Below are 19,869 nucleotides of genomic sequence, written 5' to 3' on the forward strand. Positions count from 1 at the left end.
TATCTTCTTTTTTTAATTTGAATGGTCTTGCAGAATGATGTCTTGCATCTTGCAAAGACATATGTATATACTTTAGTTAGTGATTCGACATACTTCAGTTTATCTCTGGTAATCATCCCAAAGGGACTTTGCATTTAATGAAACATACGTACCTGCTTAAATTCTGTCCTGAGTAATGAATACCTTTTTTTTTGGGGAAATGAGGTACAAGCACCTAATGGAAAGAGCTTTCAGACAAGGCTCATGCAATTCAAAGAGCTGGACATTCCCTGAACAGCAGCTGCCACCTTTGAAACAAATCCAGAAGCATCCTCAGCGGGGAGGTGGGACTCTGAAAAGTCCAGAAAAGTGCAGGAAGTCAAATAACAGCATCTGAAACAGTCTGTGCTTGCAGCTCTTACACTCTGAGCTGTACAAATGGAGGCTGTGCTCAAAAACTGCCCTCAGGAACTGGGAGACAAATGACAGCAGCAGAAAGTAGTGCTGGTAGTAAAGTAAGAAAACAGCAAATTGTGACCATGTCTTAAAGGCAGGAGATCTCAGGAGACAAACCCATAACTTTCCAGAAAAGTTTCATTTTGCTTTTTTAAAAAAATCCCTTTATTCTTTTATTTCCACCACCAGCCCGCCTTTGATGATACTCCTCTGTAGATGTCTGCAGCACTGGAAATCCTGATATTTTATGAACCTAACTTGATACTTTCTACTGTATTTCAGCACTTGGGAAGATCAGAAAGCTGTCCTATCTCATTGTCTTCTCTCCTCCCATGGATTTTTTGACACAAAGTCTCCTTCCCACTGTCCCACTTCAGTTTGTTGCTAGCACAAGTTGTCTCATTTTCAGGTCTGTCATTTTTCTCATGAAGAGAGCATGAGCATCCCTGACCGTACCTGAAATGACCATACCAAATCTGTCTATCCACAGCCCTTGAGACTTCACAAACACTCCATGATAAAGTTGGGAGACTTTCTTCTTTCATAGCTCTTAATGACTAACTTTTAGTCTATTCAACACGATAATTTTTGTTCTCTGTTATTTCTAGCCGGCTCTGAGAGTAAACTGATGGGTAGAGAGCAGAATTCACCTCAGCTAGTAAAACTGCTGGGTTTTTTTCCCCCTAGTTATTACACAGAAAATTATGAAGGGTGAAAAGTGACAGGTAGGAAATTCTTACTGGAGTTAAGCTCCTAGTGGCCATTTGCATCTTTCCTGTGCACCTCCCTTCTTTGAACAAAGCTGTCTTGGCTTATTACAAGCCTATTCTTCTACCCCTCAGCATTGCTATTAGTTTCCCTGGTGCTGTTGCAAGCCTTGCATGAAATGTATAAACATGTGGGCAGGTCAGGTTAGAAATTGTGTAGGCAAGGATAAAAGACCTTTAACACTTACCGAAGTCCTGGCAAGGACATTTGTGTCTGCTTCTGAAAGGAGAATTTACATTTTCACAGTTGCATAATCACACGGGTAGAAGGGATCTAAGCTACAGGCAGTTCTACTGCTATGTATGTCTAGGTAAAGATCCATATAGCACACGTTTGTCTTCGTACGTGACTCTGGTACTGGGTGAGGATAAGGGACGCAGTTGTGAAAGATAAAAGGCTATTCCTTGCTCATCCAGAAGATCCAAAGGGACTTTCTCAACTTATCTGCGTTACAGCTGTTTGTAGTGGCTGTTTGACTTCTTAATAGCATTAGGCGCTGATTCAGAGAGTGATTTTATGTTAAGGGATCCTAGCAGTAATTGCATTTCTAATGACATTCTCTGTGAGGAAACCTCTGCCATGACTGTGATGAGGAAGTATCAGTGACGGGTAGGTCATGGCTGATTTTTGTGTTTGTGTGAGATGAATCTGGGCTCAGAGATAATGGGACAACTGATCCTTAATGGCTTGATGTTGAACTTTTTCCTCTCAGTGGTTTCAGCATAAAAGTCCCACCCTGTTGTGGATATCCTAATACATACACTAAAGTGTGGGCTTTCTTATTATCTGGACGTTTTGTGCTTCAATAATTATATGGGATCTGCATAGCTCTAATTTGGACAAGTCCAGAAGGGCACTTCATTTCCCCAGCCTCACAGGTCGAACCTCAAATGGCACAGCATAGTGTCTTCTGGATTGGGCTTTAAAGCCTCATTTTTACAAACAGATCCCTTTCCACTGTCAGGGTCTAGGGCCACTTGTAGTTCTGTCTTGTAACTCTCATAAAATGTCCTCTTGGTATTTGATCATGGGCTTGTTGGGTGGTGATGGCACCAGCTGTGTGATGCAGAGAGTATTTTTTTGTTATCGTACTTCTGTGTCATGTAAAAAGATTAGAGATGTATATAGAGCACTGTTCCTGCCAGGTTCGAAAATGCCTTCAAATGATGATCCTTGGCATAGTATATGTTTAGACAGTATTGTTGCAGTGAATACTGTAGGATTCCCATTTTTAGGTTGTTTTCATTCTGCTTGTATAATCTTATGTATTGAAAACATATACATATATATACCTTTTCTCTTATATTTCCACCATCTACCTTTAAAACTCGTTGGTAGGATATCAGGAAAATCAAACATGTTTACACTGGGTATTCCTAAGAGGATTTATATTTCTGCAGGTCATGGACCTGCAGAGGACTTTGTAGCTGTCAACCCTACATGGGTTGTTTCTAGCTTTGCAGATAACACAGGTGGGGAAAAGCCCCGAGAAGCTTGTTTGACAGAGGTGAAGTAAACTGTAAGTACAATGATACTCAGACAGCTGTTTCTACTCTCTTTCTGGATAGAAAAGAAAACCAGGTGTGGTATTGATTAGGAGCAGTATTCAGGTTGGTGATCAGACATCTTTCTAGTTCATAAGAGAGCATGAGGTTAGGTTGAATAAAATATAATCTTATTAAGACGATTTTAAATAGTAGCACAAGATTGAAATAAATGAAAATGGATGACTAAAATAAACAGGGAAACATCCTAAAGTGTTAGCCTACATGTTTAAAAAATGCTTGGAAATTAAATATGTAGAGAAGGTAAAATAAGACAAGGAGGCATGGTTAAGGGTTTCATTGCTTAACGCTTTCAATGAAGGATGTTTCTGGACACCTTACCGTCCATTCCTGCCATCGTTAGCTAAAGAGGGGAGGCTAAAGCCTTGGTACAGGTCATCTGTTTTGATTTTAACAAGACAGAAATTCTATTTCTTCGTTTCTGCCAAAAGAAATCTGCAATATCTTCATATCATTTCAGTGCTGATAGGTGCAAATTAACCTATTAAAAATGACAATTTTATTTGGGCCTAATGTATTCTGATACCAACAGAATCCTCTCATCAAGTTCTCTGGGTTCTTGTGACCTCATCAGATTCTGCCCACAAAGATCTGTTTGCAGGTTTGGACCTTTCTTTTCTCCCCCTCTTATTCTGAGGTATTGAGAATTTTGACCAAATAAGGATATTGGAAGTTATGTCAAATCTATGAAGTTTTAGAAGTATTTCTGTTAATTCTAAAAATTTGAGATATTTCCTAAACTAAGTAGAAAGGAAGTGTAAGCAGCACCTTGAGACTTTTTGTTCAGGGAGGAGCTCTTTTGCAGTGAAAGATGCAAGCAAGACTGAAGAGAGGTGTTTAATCCCGTGGAAGCTGGGGGAAGAGATTGTGGGCTGCAGGAGAGAAGTGTTTGGGGGAAACAAGGACACCTGTCTGTTTGCACATGACTGCAATCCTGGCTTCCAGGGTAGCACTTTGAGGAACTGCAGAGAACCAGTATAATTTTAGATGTGTGAGAAATGACTATGCGGTACATTTAAGGGCACCCTGAAGCCACCCTTAAGGTAGATTTGCTATCCGTAAGGCCAGCAAAGCTGGATGTGTGATTGTGGGCCAGAGGCTGCTCTGCAAAGTATGCAGAGCCCTGCATGCCTGCACGCACTGTTCAGCCCAACACAGCACGGGCATGGTGCTCCCTCGCTGGCTTTCTGAAGCACATCCAGACAGGCTGGTTGACACCTGCCTGCAGACATCTCATCAGACTGGCTGCAAGACCCCCAGGTGAAAGGGAAGATCATGAGACTGGGAGGTTGCTGTAGTCCACCTGCTTCCCAGAATACTTGGTATGAGCAATGTTGACACTGCCTTGAAGCGCTTTCAGTTACTGTTCAGTGTTAGAGATGTGAAACGGGATTTATATGAATTCCCTATCTGTCTGAATTTTACGGGGACACTTTTGTGGTTGTTTTTCCTCTATTACACAGTGTCATTGCTATTGACTGCGTTGTCTTTTTCTGGCTGGATTTCTTCAGTTGGTAATTCTTGTGCTAAGTCATGGTGCCTCTGGTTTCATGATGTGTTTGTTGTGTGACTCTTGATTGTGTGACCTATGAGATTTATTTGTCCTTTTCCTACAGGTTTTAATTTTATGTCAAAAACCATCATGCTTTCAAAAACTTACAGTTCTGATGTTCAGCAGCCAAAAGTATTGATTTGCAGTTGGCAGGAGGGTGTGTTTGCTTCATCTAGCAGTGCTTTTAAAAATTAATTCCATTTGCTTTATTCCAAAGAGTCCCTGTGTCCCCTTTCAAACCACCTTTGTGTTGAGTGCAGCAAAGCCTACCACGTTAAAAATGAAATAGTGTTTATGCCAAATGTTCTCCCACATATTTTCAAACCTTTTAGCAATGTTTGCCGTGACATTTTTCACCTAAAAGCCACAGCAGTTCAGAGGTCCACTTGATGCTTTTTGTAAAGATACCCACTTTCTGTCAAGAAAGGGCTACATTCTGGCCCTTTGACCATGAGTGGTGGCTTACCCATATGCATTGTCCTCCTTGTATGGAGGGACATAAAATCTGGGAATAAAAGGGAATAAAATCTGCCCCATGACACTGAGTAATCTGGTTATTTTAATCACTACCTGTGGCTCTCTGAATTATCATCTGTATTATGGGATAATATGATCTCTTCGGTATTCAACAATGACTTTTTAAGAATTACCATAGATATTATACAGAGCTAATATATTAAGAGATACCTTAAGGGTAATTATCAAGTGTGTAATTTCATCTGTAGGTTCTTATAATGATGGTTAATGTCATAAATGCCTTTTAATGAAATTATAGGCTTGTATCTCTGCCTGACTATCCTTTGTGTGTCATATAATTAATAAGACCAAGCTTTGCTGTTCATCTCAGTGTCACAAAGCATCATGTAAACTTCCATATTGATGGTAGACGGTTAGTCTCTCATCAGAGTAAGAATAAGGTTAAGGCCAGGCAGCTTGAGTATATATTACCTTATCTTTAAATGCAGCTGGATGGGCTTGTTAACAAAAGTACTTCTAACAGATATATATGCTCAAAAAAAAAAGGCCGTTGATCTAGTGTCTTATTATAATACTACAAGCAAAATTTTAAGGGAGTGAAAAGGCAAGTGGGTTGGAGCACTTGGAATAAAGAATTGTTTTCCTTCTAATCCATTGAGGGTAGTGAAAATTTGTGTCCAACTTAAAAGCATTTGGAGATGGATAAGAAGGTTCATCTTGAATTGAAGACACTTGCCTGGAATGTGGGATTGTTTCCCAGTCTGGCCTAATTTCTGTGGGGCTCTGGCTAAGTTGATTATATTTTATGGTCTTCAGATTTCCTGTCTGAAAAATAAAGGCTGTAATATATCTTTTCTTTGTCTCACATTTCCAGATTTTAAACTTGCTGGAGCAAAGGAGATATCTATATGGGTTGTTACTGGTTTTTTTTTTTCCTTTGGCAGTTACCATAGAATCTTGTGGAATTGTTCACATTGGAAGGAACCTAAGGTCATCTAATCCCACCTCCTGCTCAAAGCAAGAGCAGTGTTCATTCTGCCCTCTAGGCCATTTTCTTGTTGTGAATACTAATAAGGAACCAGAAATTTTACATGTCACCGGTGAAAAGTAGTTCTAAAAAATCATGTAAGGCTCGCTAAGATTATTTTACCGTTCTTTGTCCTTCAGGGAATGATGTACCTGGAAGAGCGGAGACTTGTCCACCGGGACTTGGCAGCCCGTAATGTCTTGGTGAAATCACCAAACCATGTGAAGATCACGGACTTCGGCTTGGCCAGACTTTTGGAAGGGGATGAGAAGGAGTACAATGCTGATGGAGGGAAGGTGAGTGCTGTACATGTCTGGAAGTAAATATATCACTCTGACAAACCTCCTGAAGTTACTCTTTAGGGCAGTGTATCCCTATGGGACTATTATCTATGTAAGAAAGTGTGTCAGTGACTTAGCAAACTGTGTTGTGACAGCACACATAAAAGCTGCTCATTTTTTGCTCAGTGAGCTTCTCCAGGTGCAGAAAAACAATTGTCTGAACAGTTTTCACACTCAGAATTAGGTTTTGTTCATATGCTCTATTTTGTGTCTTGTTTTGAAGACTTCCGAAGTGACGGATGTTCTAGGGCATTTCTTCCAAGCCCCTTTCTCTGGTCAGTATGGACCTCAATAACTTGCAGTCCCATTTTCCCAGACAAGTAATTTTCCAGAAAACAAAAAGGAAGGCCACAGAACATGTTTGTATTTGTAGCATACGAGAGTTTACATATGTTCAGCAAAGAGCCACCTCTTCTGTCACATTGGAAGAGTCTGCATGTGCTTTCTTGCACCCAAGTCTCCCATACCGTGCTGAATGCCAGGCCACTAAAAAGCTAGCTTGAGAATAATTTTGAAACCAGACATTTTCCCGTATTACTTTTCAGCATACTGCACAACATCCGTATAGCGCCTCATCTCATTTCTAGTGCCTTCAGATTAATGCATTATAAAATTCAGAAGGCTGTATGTACATACTGCTGCCGGCTGCTCCCTAAACGTCTTGAAATTCCCCATTTCAACCTGTCACAAAATCCCAAGGGATTCTGCCTGTCCTGTCATTCCTTTTCCTGAATGTTCAGTTTGCTTTCTGTCTACTTGCTATCTGTGTTTTTCTGTGCTCATTCATGCCCTTGTCTGGGACAAACGGCTGTTGCCAGCGTGTGCTTTTCTCCTGGATGGGCTGCTGCTTTATTTGTGTGGCTGCTGCCCTTGGCAGCTATTGCATGGATTACATCGGCATTTCAGTCAATGAGGTGAAGAGCTTGAAAGGAGTCACTGGTGCTTTCCCATTTCCCCAGTAAAGAGACCTCCTGGCAGGGAAGGTGGAGTTCTGGCAGTCTTCCCTGATTCCTTCAGTTCTCTAATCCCCTCTTCAGTAACCCCTCTGCCTCTTCCTCCATCAGCCAGTGAATGACAGAAAATGAGCTGCTCCTTGCAAACCAGCTGTTCCCTGGCAGCTGTTTGATGGTGTCTTGGACTTGTGATGCCAATCACACTGCTGGGAGTTCTGGAGCAGGATTTACACGTCAGATGTGTCACTGCCCAGTTCCAGAGAAGCGTCCTGTGAAATCCAGAAGATATTTGCAGCTTAAAGTTCTATTTGAGAGGATGCTAAGACAGATTCAGATGGGATAAATGGAAAAACTTTTTCACCATGAGGAAAATCAAGCGGTTGATCAGGTTGCCCAGGGAGGTGGTGTACTTCCCATCCTTGGAGATTTTCAAGCCCAGACTGGATAAAGCCCTGAGTAACTTGGTCTAGTCTCATAGCTGAACCTGCTTTGAGCCTGAGGTTGGATTAGAGACCTCCTGAGGTCCCTTCCAACCTGAGTTATCCCATGATGAGCAATGCAACTTTGCTACTTCAGCAGTTGTTCAAGTTTGGAACGACTCAGTCGTATTTAATGGAAATTAAAGCGATATACTTCTGCAGAGTTTAGTGGAGGAGGATGAACTGTCTTTGCAAGTGCTAAGCCAACCTTTATTAAAGAGTGCTATTTTTGCCATAACTGTATAGGTTATGTTCATTAGTCAACTTCATGGAAGGTATTTTCATAAGGGTTTCAATGAAGACACATCCTCTGCTTTTACACCCACCATCTGTTCAGATTTTGGGTGCAGTTACGTATATCTCTGGTTTATTCCAGTACATCTTCCATAGTTCCAAATTAGAGGCAACCCATACAAGTCCATGCCAGGTAAAAATCTGTTTTAATGTCTGTCCATTAGAAATTAATGGACTGCAAGACTGTGCCTCACAGGCCCAGCTCAGGAATAGGAAACACCGTGAATCTCATTTTAACACAAACTCAAGAGGGTGAACCCTTATGCCAAACGTAGGTTTATGTTTGCCTCCACAGCCGACTCTGTCAGAAGAGATGAGCTCTCCCCAAGGGTGATTCACTAACTTGGGACTTTTGACTTGCTTTCAGGAGCAACTTCTCTCACTGCAGTGATGATACAAACAACCGGGAAGGCTAAGTTCCTGACAAATATTAGGAGTTAGAAATTAAGCACTGTAAATTCTCCCCATTGCCTGTTTACTCTGACGATGATTATGTGGACTGTGAAGTATTATGGACACTGCATTATTAACTAGCCTCATTAGAGAGCAATCGAGATAGCAGTGTCTGGTTTTGCAAACTGTTGAGGCAAAAGAGCTTCTGTATTCCACCTCCTCTGCTGCGCTTCAGATTTTAGGGGGATTGGATGTATTTTTTGCATTGGTCCTATCTTTACACAGCTGTGATGAAAAAGTGAGTTGTTCCACTACATCTGAATCAGTAAAATTTGGGTGGTATGAGAAGTTCTGCCGATAACTGGCTCATATTTCTCACTTCCGTATGTTTTATGAGGCAAAGCCCCATTCTAGAGCGCAGGAACAACCATTTCCTCTGCTGGCTAGTGCTGCTTTTTTTTAAGCTTGCAGTTGAAAAAGGAAACAGGGAGGAAGCTGATGTCTAAATGCAGGATTTATCTGTATTGTTTTAATATTATATTTCTAAGGTTACATTTCTCTTGTCTTTTCCTAGATGCCAATTAAGTGGATGGCTCTGGAGTGCATACACTACAGGAAATTTACCCATCAGAGTGATGTTTGGAGCTATGGTAAATCTTCATGTGATTAGTTTAAAAATTTGTCTCTTATAAAGCATTAAACCAAGTTGTGTTACTATGTTAAAGATACCCTGTTTTCCTAGAGGAGTTAATTCCAGTGGGTTTTGCTCTTCCTTTTTTTTCTTTTCCTTGTCCCCCCCCCCCCATGTGTAACTCTAAACAGCAATTGTTATTTGTCTCCTGCGTTACTTCCCTGCTCGCTAAAATACATTATCATGATGTCCCTGCTGGGATGACTGCCGTAAGGTCTGGGCTGGTAGCAGTTTGGCTGATTATTATGACAGAAGAAGGCCTCTTTCAGCTCAGCCACAGATTCATAAAAATACAGCTGCAGGTCATAATTTTCAGCAGTCCTTTGAAAATCTTAACTCTAAAAGCCATGAATGTCAAAAAACATTTTCAGGCTTATGGGACTTTCTGTACCTACAGTCAGATAAAAGGGAATTTGTCATAATACAGAGCAAATACAGCAAGAGAAAGAAGAGAAAGAGGCGAGCTCTCCAAGCTAACTAAAACAAGCATCCATTTAATTTCACAGATAACTTGGGAATTAGTTAGACAGGTCAGATCATGTGGACTCTGCACACACCAAAAAAAAAAGTCAAATTTGAGAAATGAGATATTCATTTACTGTTGTTAATTCTGTTATCCAGACGAGCTATTGTGCCACATCTGCTGAGCTGTCGGCCTGTTTCTCTAGTATAGCTATTACTAATAAAATCACATATACCTTTGTAAGTGGAATTTTTCAGCAGTATCTAGGGCTATGGACTCCTATTTGCATTTCCTGTTGCCATATAATTTTGAAACAAAAAGGTGTACAATTCTGTTCATTACTCACTTTTACCTGTGGGTAGCAGCAAAAGACACCGTTTGCTGTGACTGGGTAGCTGCCCTCTTCTATTCAGCTGAGAAAAACATATGAAAGTTAAATCAATCATGTAAAGCTGCTCTTTCTCCTCAAATTCTGTATCGCTTAAGAAAAAATATGCTTCCATCTATGAAATTAATTTTAAATGCAGGAAGCCCCAAATATCTATAATCAGAAAGGACAAGACCAAAAACAATTGGCAAGTTGTAGTTATTGAACATCAACAAAGAGGTGAATGAGGGTGAAATAAGTAAGTGGTTTATACATATGGTAATTTTGCCCATCACCTTTCACATTAGCATGACAGCTGGCAAAATATGGTTACTGATCTGGAGGCATGTTTAAAATGACCTTTGCAATAAAAATAAAATTTTAACTGGTGTGAGAGCAGCACTTCCAGTATTTAAGATTTTGTTGGGGGATGAATTCTGTTACTTATGATATATGATCTTTATTTCCAGCTCCGATGCCAAAACAAATCCTGTGGCGATTCAAAAAGAGAATCTTGGTTTTGAAGCACAGCACTATCATAAATCAAATCCATAAGGTGATTTAAGGAAAAAAATAATACAAGTGGCCGTGAATGACTTACAAAAGACAATGACATAATGTTACTCATTGCTGTACCTTTGTGGGAAATTGATGCTCTAAGTTAGGGAACATCTGCGTTTTTCCCCCTTAAAATAATAGAGTACATCAGACATTCATTTTCCCTTTTGATATGATAAAAGAGTGCGATGCATTCTTTTGTTATTGCATCCATTAACTTTACCACCATTTATTTGTCTTAGACCTTTCTCTTTTGCTTCAGATCTATCATGCTGCTTCTTACACCAATAAAAATGAGGGGAGTTGCTTTAGAAGATTAACACAAAGTGCTGTTTCACCATTTTCTGGAGCTTTTTAAATGGCAGACCAAACTTCAGTGTTTTTATAGGCACTGGTAATGAAGAAGAGATTGCAGTCTGGAGCTGGGCCAGAATACTGCGCTGTAAGAAATTGTGAAGGAATCTGAGTAGTATGACCTCAAATATTAACACTCTTTTTTTCTGTCTAGGAGTCACTATCTGGGAGCTTATGACCTTTGGTGGGAAGCCGTACGATGGAATCCCAACTAGAGAGATCCCCGACCTCTTGGAGAAGGGAGAGCGGTTGCCCCAACCTCCAATCTGCACTATCGATGTTTATATGGTGATGGTGAAGTGTAAGTAATTGTTGCTTTTAATATCCCTACGCTCAGTGCAGGAGGGACACTGTTTCAGAACATTTGCATCTATAGTCTCTGACAGTGCTGGGTAATAGGGCAGGCTGCTTCAAAACAAAAGCTTCCCAAGATACTGTAAATTCCATTTAAATACTGTATGCACATTTTTTGCAATTGCAAAAGATACAAATTTAGCCATGAAGGGTTGAGTTAGCTCAGCTTCTTATTACTGTCAGATGGTATCTCATAGTCTTGCTGTGAAGTCAAAATTGTATGATTGTTATTGTAAACCCTTGTCATTTCCATGACAATTGATTTTGATGTAAAAAAGATAGTATTAAACATAATTATGGTACATGGATACCCAGCCGGTGAAGGTTGTGAGGAGAAATGCTGGTTCCAAATATCAAGGAAAGAAAGCATGAATGTTTTATTGTTAGTAACAAGAATTATGATTGCAATAGTATTAATGAAAAGTAAAATTAAATTAATACAAGAAATGCTACAGAGAGGATATTTTTATATCATTCTTAGTCCAGTACAGTAATTTATGAATATTTTTACTTCAGCAAAACAGGAAAACAGTCTGCACGAGGTTTCCTTTTACCCTTTTATCTCCAAGATACCCACACTAGTGACAGTATCCTCCAAGGCTATGCTTCTAACATAAAAAGAATTAGGAACATCTCTCTGGTGTTTCTGACTTAATTTAAGTGAGATTAATGTACAGACATCTCATCCATCTTATATAGTCCTTTCCCTTTTGCTTTGCACACAAAAACACTGCAAGAAAGAAAATAAAACTAGAAGAGGTAAATAACGTATCTTCTGAAAACAGTTGTACTGTGCATGCAGGTATGGAAATTGTCTGAATAGTGCAAGGGGTTTATGTTGGTTGAGTGCAAGAATGTTCCATCTGATAGGATTTCTAATGAGGCAAGTCTCAGTGGACAAAAGGAAGTCCTAGTAGGTGGGGTATTCTGGAAGAGGGAAAGTTACAGCTAGACGTACAGACTTAGTCCTGTAATGTTTGCGTTAAACTCTTTATAAGCCATAGCAGCTTTGTTTTTCCTGCATTGGTCACTTCTTCAGTTAAACAGTATGAAGGAGATAAGGCCTGCTTTGGTCAGCCTCCCTGGCAAATGAAAACATGTTCTTGGGAAGCTGCTGATAGAATCTTGCATTAGAAAAAGCTGACACTGAGATAAACTAGTTGTTGGTGGTGACTGCCTATACTACTTGCTTGTTTTGCAGAAAGCATTAGCAGGGATTGGGAATTGTTGTTTCTAATGAATGTTTCTTGGAGAGTGGAGGACAAAAGAATCCCCCTTACTCAAGTAAAATAGCATCTAATGCCTTGTGTGAGGTCTGTGTTAATGATGCTGACACGTGAATGCAGAATTACCTGAAGGGCGGATGCGAGGTTAGTCATCCTGTAGATCTGTTGAACAGTTCTTTTTAGTCTAAGTCACAGTGGAACAGTAGGTCAGTTAAAGTAAAATTGTGTTTAGTAGTAACTTTGTAATAAACTCGCTAGACTCAGATGAGATGAGATTCATTATATTAGAGGTTGCACACATCCATAATAAAAGACAGTCAGAGCTGACGTCTAAATGGGCAAGATAGACACAGAAAATTGCAAGGCATTGTTGCTGACTCTGTTTTGGGGGTGGGGAACAGGAGCTCAGAGGAAATTAAGAAGAAATCCATGCAGTGTGGAGCAATCTAGTCTTCTCCGGCCAAGACCACGTGTTTTCCATTTTAGATGCATCGTAGAGTTCTAGCTTTCCATTCTTCTGGGATCTTTATTGCAACTTTTTTTTTAGGCCAGAGCTGTCAAGGACATCAAGGACTTCAAACTTGTACATTTTTAAAAACTGAATGATTTCTTCCCTTGACAATTAGCTGTTTTCCTTCTCATCTTTCATCTGTCCCTAGGCTGGATGATTGATGCTGACAGTCGGCCAAAATTCAAGGAGCTGGCTGCTGAGTTCTCTAGAATGGCTCGAGACCCTCAGAGATACCTAGTAATTCAGGTAAGCAACTCTGCAACATCAGGAGGGAAAAAAAAAAGAATTCTGTCTGCCAAACCTGACTGTTAAGGGGGCTGCCTTTGAATCTCTTTAAGTTCAAGGTGCTCTTGAACTTAAAGCAAACAGTGACCACAGTACTATACAAGAATGAAGTAGAATGGCCAGTGTCAGTATCTCAATAATAATAAAATAATCTGAAATTCACTTCCTAAGCTTGTATTTATGAGTACATATACAAGGTCTGGCTTTGCAAGCTGCTCAGTACTTTGCATTCTCTCACGAAACTGGGGACAAGATTTGTCCATCAGTGGACAGCGGACCTACTTTAGACCAGGGGCTTTCTTGGTTCTACAATTGCTTAGGCTGAATCTCAGGGGATTATCCTGAAGAGACTCTTCCCTGCACTGCTGAGATCATAAGAAGGTTTCTTTTCATAGCCTAAACATAAAGGTTTCTCAGAAGACAGGGAGTTGCATCACATTGGTACCTCTCATGCTAGAGGGGAGCTTCCCTCTGTGTCCTCCTTAGGCTGTGTAGGCTCTGTAGTGCTTCACAGTCCCTGTAGTAGACCCACACCAGCATGATTCATCACATGAAATTACACTGTGGAAGCAGGGCAATACCAATACAGCCATATCTGTTGACTGCATCTAGCTGGAGCTGTGTATGCCCTGAGTACAGGTGTACGTGGAGATTTTTGTCCTTTCACTCCTACGTTCTGCAGAAGCCTAGAGTTGCGTATGTGTTTATTACAACTCAGACTCAACCCACAGAAAATGAATCCGAGTATTTGGTAAGGTCCTTAGATGGTCCCAGTGTGTGAGCAGTTCAAATGAAAATGAAAATTTGAAAGAAGTAAGGTGATGTTGAAACCCCAAAGACCAAAACATGGAATTAGTTTGATCCAGGTAATGATGCTCTCATGCTATATCTGCTCCACATCATGGAGTACAGGGCAGAGATACATTCCGCTGGTCCTTAGCTTCACACTGATGTAAGAATTCCTAGCTGAAGAGCCTCCAGAAGTACAGTCACTGCCACTTTATGTTTCCTGATTGCTTTTGGGTCTAGTGCTAGTCTCTCTAGTCTAGTGCTCACCGTATGGTGTTTCATTTCACTGTGTAGACATGCTAGCCTACTCATGGTGTATTATTGCACAGTGTGAATGTACGCTACTCTCCTTCAGCTTGAGGAGAAGTAAAATGTATTTGAAAAGTAAAATACTAGTCAAGAGGATTTGTGGTGCTGAATGTGGAATTTCTCTTGCAGTATTCTCCACTGTGTTAAATTGTAAGTTCAGCTGATACAAGTGATTCTGAAAAAATCAAGTCTGATTAAATTACTTCATTAGATAGGATAGGACATGTGTCCCTATTCCAACTACCTCTTCCCTTCCTTTCTCTCCCCTGCCCTTCCCTCCCATGTTGTATAGTCTAGTGCGTATTTCATCCTGTGAGGCTTCTTCTCTAGTGATCCTTGCAGACAATACTGGCCATGTGCTTCTTGAGGAGAAACCAGGGTAACTCCATTGCACTGGTATCTCTGCCGTTATGACTCTCCATTCCCCCCAGATGCAATCAAGGATGACAAGCTTACTGCTGAGCTTTTAAACTGGTCTGTATGCACCCTGTAGCACAGCCATCATTCCCCGCTGGATTCCACACGTGGCATAATAATTCTTGCGGAGTGGGAGGTCATTCTTTAGCCATGCAGTTAAGTTTAGCATCCTTTCTAGGGGCCGTTAGGTGTTTGGGGCACGGGCTGCCTTTTGTGATGTTTTGTGGCACCAGGCACAGTGCAGCCCTGATTTGCGTCTCCAGCTTGTAGATGCTATTTCAATAAAAGTATGTATCATTGTTGTTGCTGTTGTTCCCTGGCTTGATCTTTATTGCTTTCAGCTCTGTTACATTCTGCAGAACTTTCCATATGGATGAGAGGGAAATTTAGCCTCTAAGTCCCTAAAAATACTAAATGAAAAATGAAAAGAAAGCAAACACCCAGACACAGCAGTTTCCGTGTTATTTTTCCCCCTCATGTGAGCCTAAATAGCTGAGATATTTCACAAAATACATCAGGCCTTGACAGAACTTGGGTTAGAAACTGAGCTTGTATGGGAAAAAGAGAGAGGAAAGAATAAAAGCTTGGACACAAGAAACCCAAAAAATGACTTTGCTTGATTTATGCAGTTATTCCCTTTCTGTCATCATATTCCCAGTAAAAAAAAATCAAAACAAATGATGTGGATGTGGTGCTTTAGAACAAACAAAGCAGCACGTGTGGTCCCTACAGCCTGGCTGCCAGGGCACGAATTTTGCTGTTTGGGAAATTAATCCAATCTTTTGACCATTTTCCTGTCTCAATACAACCTATTTAGGGAGATGATCGTATGAAGCTCCCAAGCCCAAATGACAGCAAGTTCTTCCAAAACCTTCTCGATGAGGAAGACCTGGAAGATATGATGGATGCTGAAGAGTATCTTGTTCCTCAAGCCTTCAACATCCCTCCTCCCATCTACACCTCCAGGACAAGAATTGATTCCAACAGGGTAAGAGCAAGCTCTGACAGAAAATACTGGTTATTATAAAAGCACAGGTGGAGATTTAAGTACACTAATCAAACACAGGCCGGAGTTGCCTTGGAAATTACGAGCTCCCATTGTAAGGAGGGTGACGGTAAAAATGTTGTCACTGTGTTCCCTGTTCATTGTGCCTCAGTGAATTCTAAATTAATAGCTCAGCCTTGAGTGAACAAAGGCTCGACTTGAACTGCCTGTCCTGAAAGCGCAGCTGAAGCTTGTGAAGTCAAGCAGTGTTGTTTTTCAGTTGCGTACCGTCCTGGCCAGGAAGTGCATAGCTCTGATTCTCCCATCCCTGCAATCCTGTTGTCTTGACAGGGTTGGCACTGATGTAACTGAGGGCAGCTGGAATACATAGATAATGCTGCTTTTGTGTCTGGAGCCAGATTTCAGACTCAGCCCCTTTTCCTGTTTGTATGTGATGCTTTCATGGCCCTCCTTCACAGTCATGTGTTTTTGCTGAGCACGTCACAGATTTTAGCACGTTGATCTTCGTAACATCCCTGTCAGAGGAGGAAATGCTGTTCATTTTACAGGGGGAGCTGAGGCAGAGAGAGTGTTCAGGTGGAATTCAGCTCACATAACTACCCATCAAAAGGATAGGGATATAATCTAAGCTCTTCATCAAGACTTCATTTCGTGTCATTGGAGAAGAGTGGGTGCGTCCAGTGGGTGATTATTGCTGCCTGCCTTGGACATTTACAGTGGGATAAGATACTTTCTGGAGGTGTCTCTCTCTATCCACTGACTACGGACAGCTCCAGAGCAGTCTCAGACCTGGTGTGTGAGCTCTGGTGAATTGGATCCTGTCCTAAATGCCTCAGCCTCAGTGCCGCAGGAGCCCTGCTGCAAGTGGGGACCTGAGTTCAGGTTTCCAGAATTCCTTTGCACTCCTGAGCTCTGACCTCTGCCTGTTCCTGCACTTGGCGTCATCCTTTTAACGGTTTAGGTGCCACCCGTTCTCACAAAACTAAGAGATGGTGGATTGCGTTACTAATGTGAGGACGTTCGCACAAGCATCAGATGTATTTAGTAATTAGGGACTTGTTTCTTTGTTTGTTTTCTCTCCATGCTCCTTTTAGTGGAAAGTCACATTTTAAATACTAAGCGGAGTCTCATTGAAATGTTGGTGTTTATTCCTCATGCTTTAGAAACCTTTTGGACGTTTGTCCTTAGCCAGGGTAGTTCCAAATTTGTACCCTGGTCTGAACTGATTACACCATCTGAGGCAGGGAAGAGGTAAGCCAAGGGGCTAAGAGTGTATAAACCAGGTCAGTATTCATGCTCTGACCATACGCTGCATGACGTTCTTTCGCCTCTCCTGAGTAAAGCAGTGCTTTTCTGGAATAAGGAAGACAAAATCTGATCTTAAATAATATCTAGGGAATTCATAAGGAAGTTGCTACTATTTTTAAAGGGAAGGAGACTAGAGAGGTCTGTGGAAGAGGCTGGGTTGTACTCCCACTGGCTAAGCTGGATTCACGTAGCATTTCTCCTGCATCACTGAAAGGCAGTGAAGGGAAGCTGATGCATGAGGGGATGATGCATGATTTAGCAATAAGCAAGAAACTTCCTCTTTATGGCAACAAGAGTTAATTTTTAGTGTTGATGCTGATCTGAAATAAGTCACTTTTATTCCTAGCTGTCTCTGGAGAGGTTCTATTTCCTTTGCTGCCAACTTCTGAGGAAAGAAGGAAATGACAATAGTTACCTTTGAAAGGTGCTCACTGTCACACTGATGTAAATCACTGTAGCGTAGTTGTACACAGTGGAGTACTATCATTTACACCAACACAGGGTTGAGAGAGCAGAGTCAGACCCGTAAGGTTTGCTATATTCCCATATTTGCTGGAAACACTGGGGCACATTTAAAGGAGAAAGAATTAGTAGGAAAACGAACTTTCAGCAGTTCCTTTTGCCCTCTGTCTTTAGTGCCGGCTGAGCAGAGGAGTCCACTAGAGCTGAGGAAATTAATTCCAACAAAAATCCTAGAGTAAATATTCTGAAAGAGTTATTTAAAATGCGCTGTTTGGCCAGCCAACATGCTCACTGGGATATTCATGGAAAGCAAACACAGGCTGCTATTATTATTATTATTATTATTATTATTATTAAAATCAAGTAACTTTCTCTCAGCCTTTGCCCAACTTTAAACCACACTGTTGCAGCTGCTTGCACACGTGATCCCCTTGAAGTCAGCAGAGCTGCAGAAAGGGACCCCATGCCTTTATTTCTGCCACACAGAGGCTCCATCACATTCTTGATGTGCCGTCTCCTCTCCACAGCTCACAATTTCCTGTCTTCGTTGGAGACTGTGATCTTGTACCACTAAAGTCAGTGGGAGCTTTGCTTTGCAGTTCAATTTAATGACAGTAGCGAGACTGTATCCTTCTTTCTGTAACTCCTACTGCTGAGAATTTTTCTCTGGCATCATATGACAATCTAACCCTTAAATATGGAATTACCCTTTGTCAAAAGTTTTCAGATTCTGAGCCAGGTTTTCTGACCCAGGTTATCTCGGAGAGGGCAGTTGAGGGACGGAAAGCTTGCACCCAGCTCTGTATTTTTGCACACCTTCCATCTTTATAGTGTTTTTCTTTATTGTAGGAGCCTCTTTATAGAGGGGTCATTTTTAAGGCCAAAAGAAGAGATGGGCAAAGAAGTTGTCATTGAACAACCAGCTGATTTATAGTAGCAGTTGCTGGTATCATTGGAGACTGACTCCTGTCCTGTAACAGGATTACCAGTAGAATTTTGATGCTTGTCCAGTGTCTCAGATTAGCTTCGGTCTCAGCTTTGTTTGCTAACAATTCTGCACCTCCTAAATGTACTGCTAGTACTGCCGTATAGGCGAGTACATCTAGATTGCAGGAAGGCCACAGCACCTTGTTGCTGGAGGGGCCTGGGGACAAGTTGAAAGCCCCATAGCATCTTAGCATACCTGGTTTCCTTTGCAGAGAGGTTTTTTCTGGATGTAGTGCATTTGTTTTCTCTCTGTGCAGAAAGCTGCATACTTGTTTGTTGTTTTTCTGAAGCACTCAGGTTCTTGGTACATTAACTAGTCTTCCAGTGAAGATTGTGTTGATTTAAAACAAAATACACAGTAGCTCCTTTAAGGTAATAGTGCATCTGCTGTGCATAGTTCAGTACAGATGGATGTCAGCTACAAGAATCATACAGAATTGAAATGCTGTCAGAGCTCTCTATCTGCAGTTGTCTGATTCTGTCTTTGTGTTTCCTTTAGGTAGTTTGTGATTTATGCTTGTTTAGTGTAGTGAATATTAATATTACACAAACTCATTATGGTGCTGCTACAGCCATAGATGTCAAATGAATTGATACAGCTTAGGTACTTTGTGTTCACTGTGTCTGGCAAATTAAATTTTATGGGGAGATTGCCAGGCAATTTGGTGAAGTAAAACACACAGACAAGAGCTACATGATCTTCATGTCATTTTCAGAGATCAGAAGCATAAAAGATACTGTATTTCCTGTCTTAGTTGTTCTGATTGTAGTTTTAGTGAAGAAAGAGTCAGTTATGTGATGGCAGAGCATTGTGCTCCTTCTCTGGGCATGTTGTACTGACAGCTTTAGTTGAATGTTCCAGCAGCGCAGCTCTACTAGGGACAAAAGTTAGCAGGAAGAAAGCAGGGAGATCATGAGCCTCCTCACACTTAGGCTTTGAAGTCAGGGAATGAAGGAAGAGCAAGAGCATTTACTTTCTAAGGAAAGCTCTGAAGTTTCTCTAGGGTGATCTCGGTCCTAAATCCTTGCAGCTTGTTGCCTGGGAGGGGCACCACTGGATGAGGTTTGCATAAAACACTGCCTGCCTTCTCCCTCCCATGTAAAAAAAAAGGCTATTTGGATATGAAGTAATAGCACAGAGCTGCAGCCCACGGAAAGAAGACTGGGAAGAGGGCAGCCTTCCGGGGACTTTCTAGCTCCCCAGGAAGTGTCACATCCTTCTTCCTCCAAGGGATTACTGAGATTTATGAAGCGGCGAGGCTCAGACACAGCTTCAGCATTTCCATCACACCCACACTGGCTTCACACTAGCACATCTTTGGCACCTGTACTGCCAGGAGCAGAAGTTTGCACATGCTCTAGCCCATAACAGTGCCCTCTGTTACTAAGTCCAGCCTGAGACTGATGCAGCTTTTAAATAAAAATTAGCATCCTAAGCTAAATTGAATTCTTTCATTGCATCTGAAGCTCTTCAGTTGCAATTTCAGCTCTTCGGCTT

The 19,869-nt window shown here is 41.2% G+C and overlaps 1 protein-coding gene across 1 annotated transcript in view; it reads left to right on the forward strand.

Annotated features, from left to right (window-relative positions):
- Positions 1–19,869, forward strand: part of ERBB4 (erb-b2 receptor tyrosine kinase 4) — a 416,956-nt gene that overhangs the window by 378,312 nt on the left and 18,775 nt on the right. Inside the window, exons 21-25 of the mRNA XM_075511224.1 lie at positions 5,965–6,120; positions 8,859–8,934; positions 10,872–11,018; positions 12,957–13,054; positions 15,426–15,596. Coding sequence (XP_075367339.1) covers positions 5,965–6,120; positions 8,859–8,934; positions 10,872–11,018; positions 12,957–13,054; positions 15,426–15,596 — 648 coding nt within the window. The remainder of the gene's footprint in view (positions 1–5,964; positions 6,121–8,858; positions 8,935–10,871; positions 11,019–12,956; positions 13,055–15,425; positions 15,597–19,869) is intronic.

The sequence above is a fragment of the Mycteria americana genome, chromosome 9, assembly GCF_035582795.1.
Source record: "Mycteria americana isolate JAX WOST 10 ecotype Jacksonville Zoo and Gardens chromosome 9, USCA_MyAme_1.0, whole genome shotgun sequence".
In the NCBI taxonomy this organism is placed as follows: Eukaryota; Metazoa; Chordata; class Aves; order Ciconiiformes; family Ciconiidae; genus Mycteria; species Mycteria americana.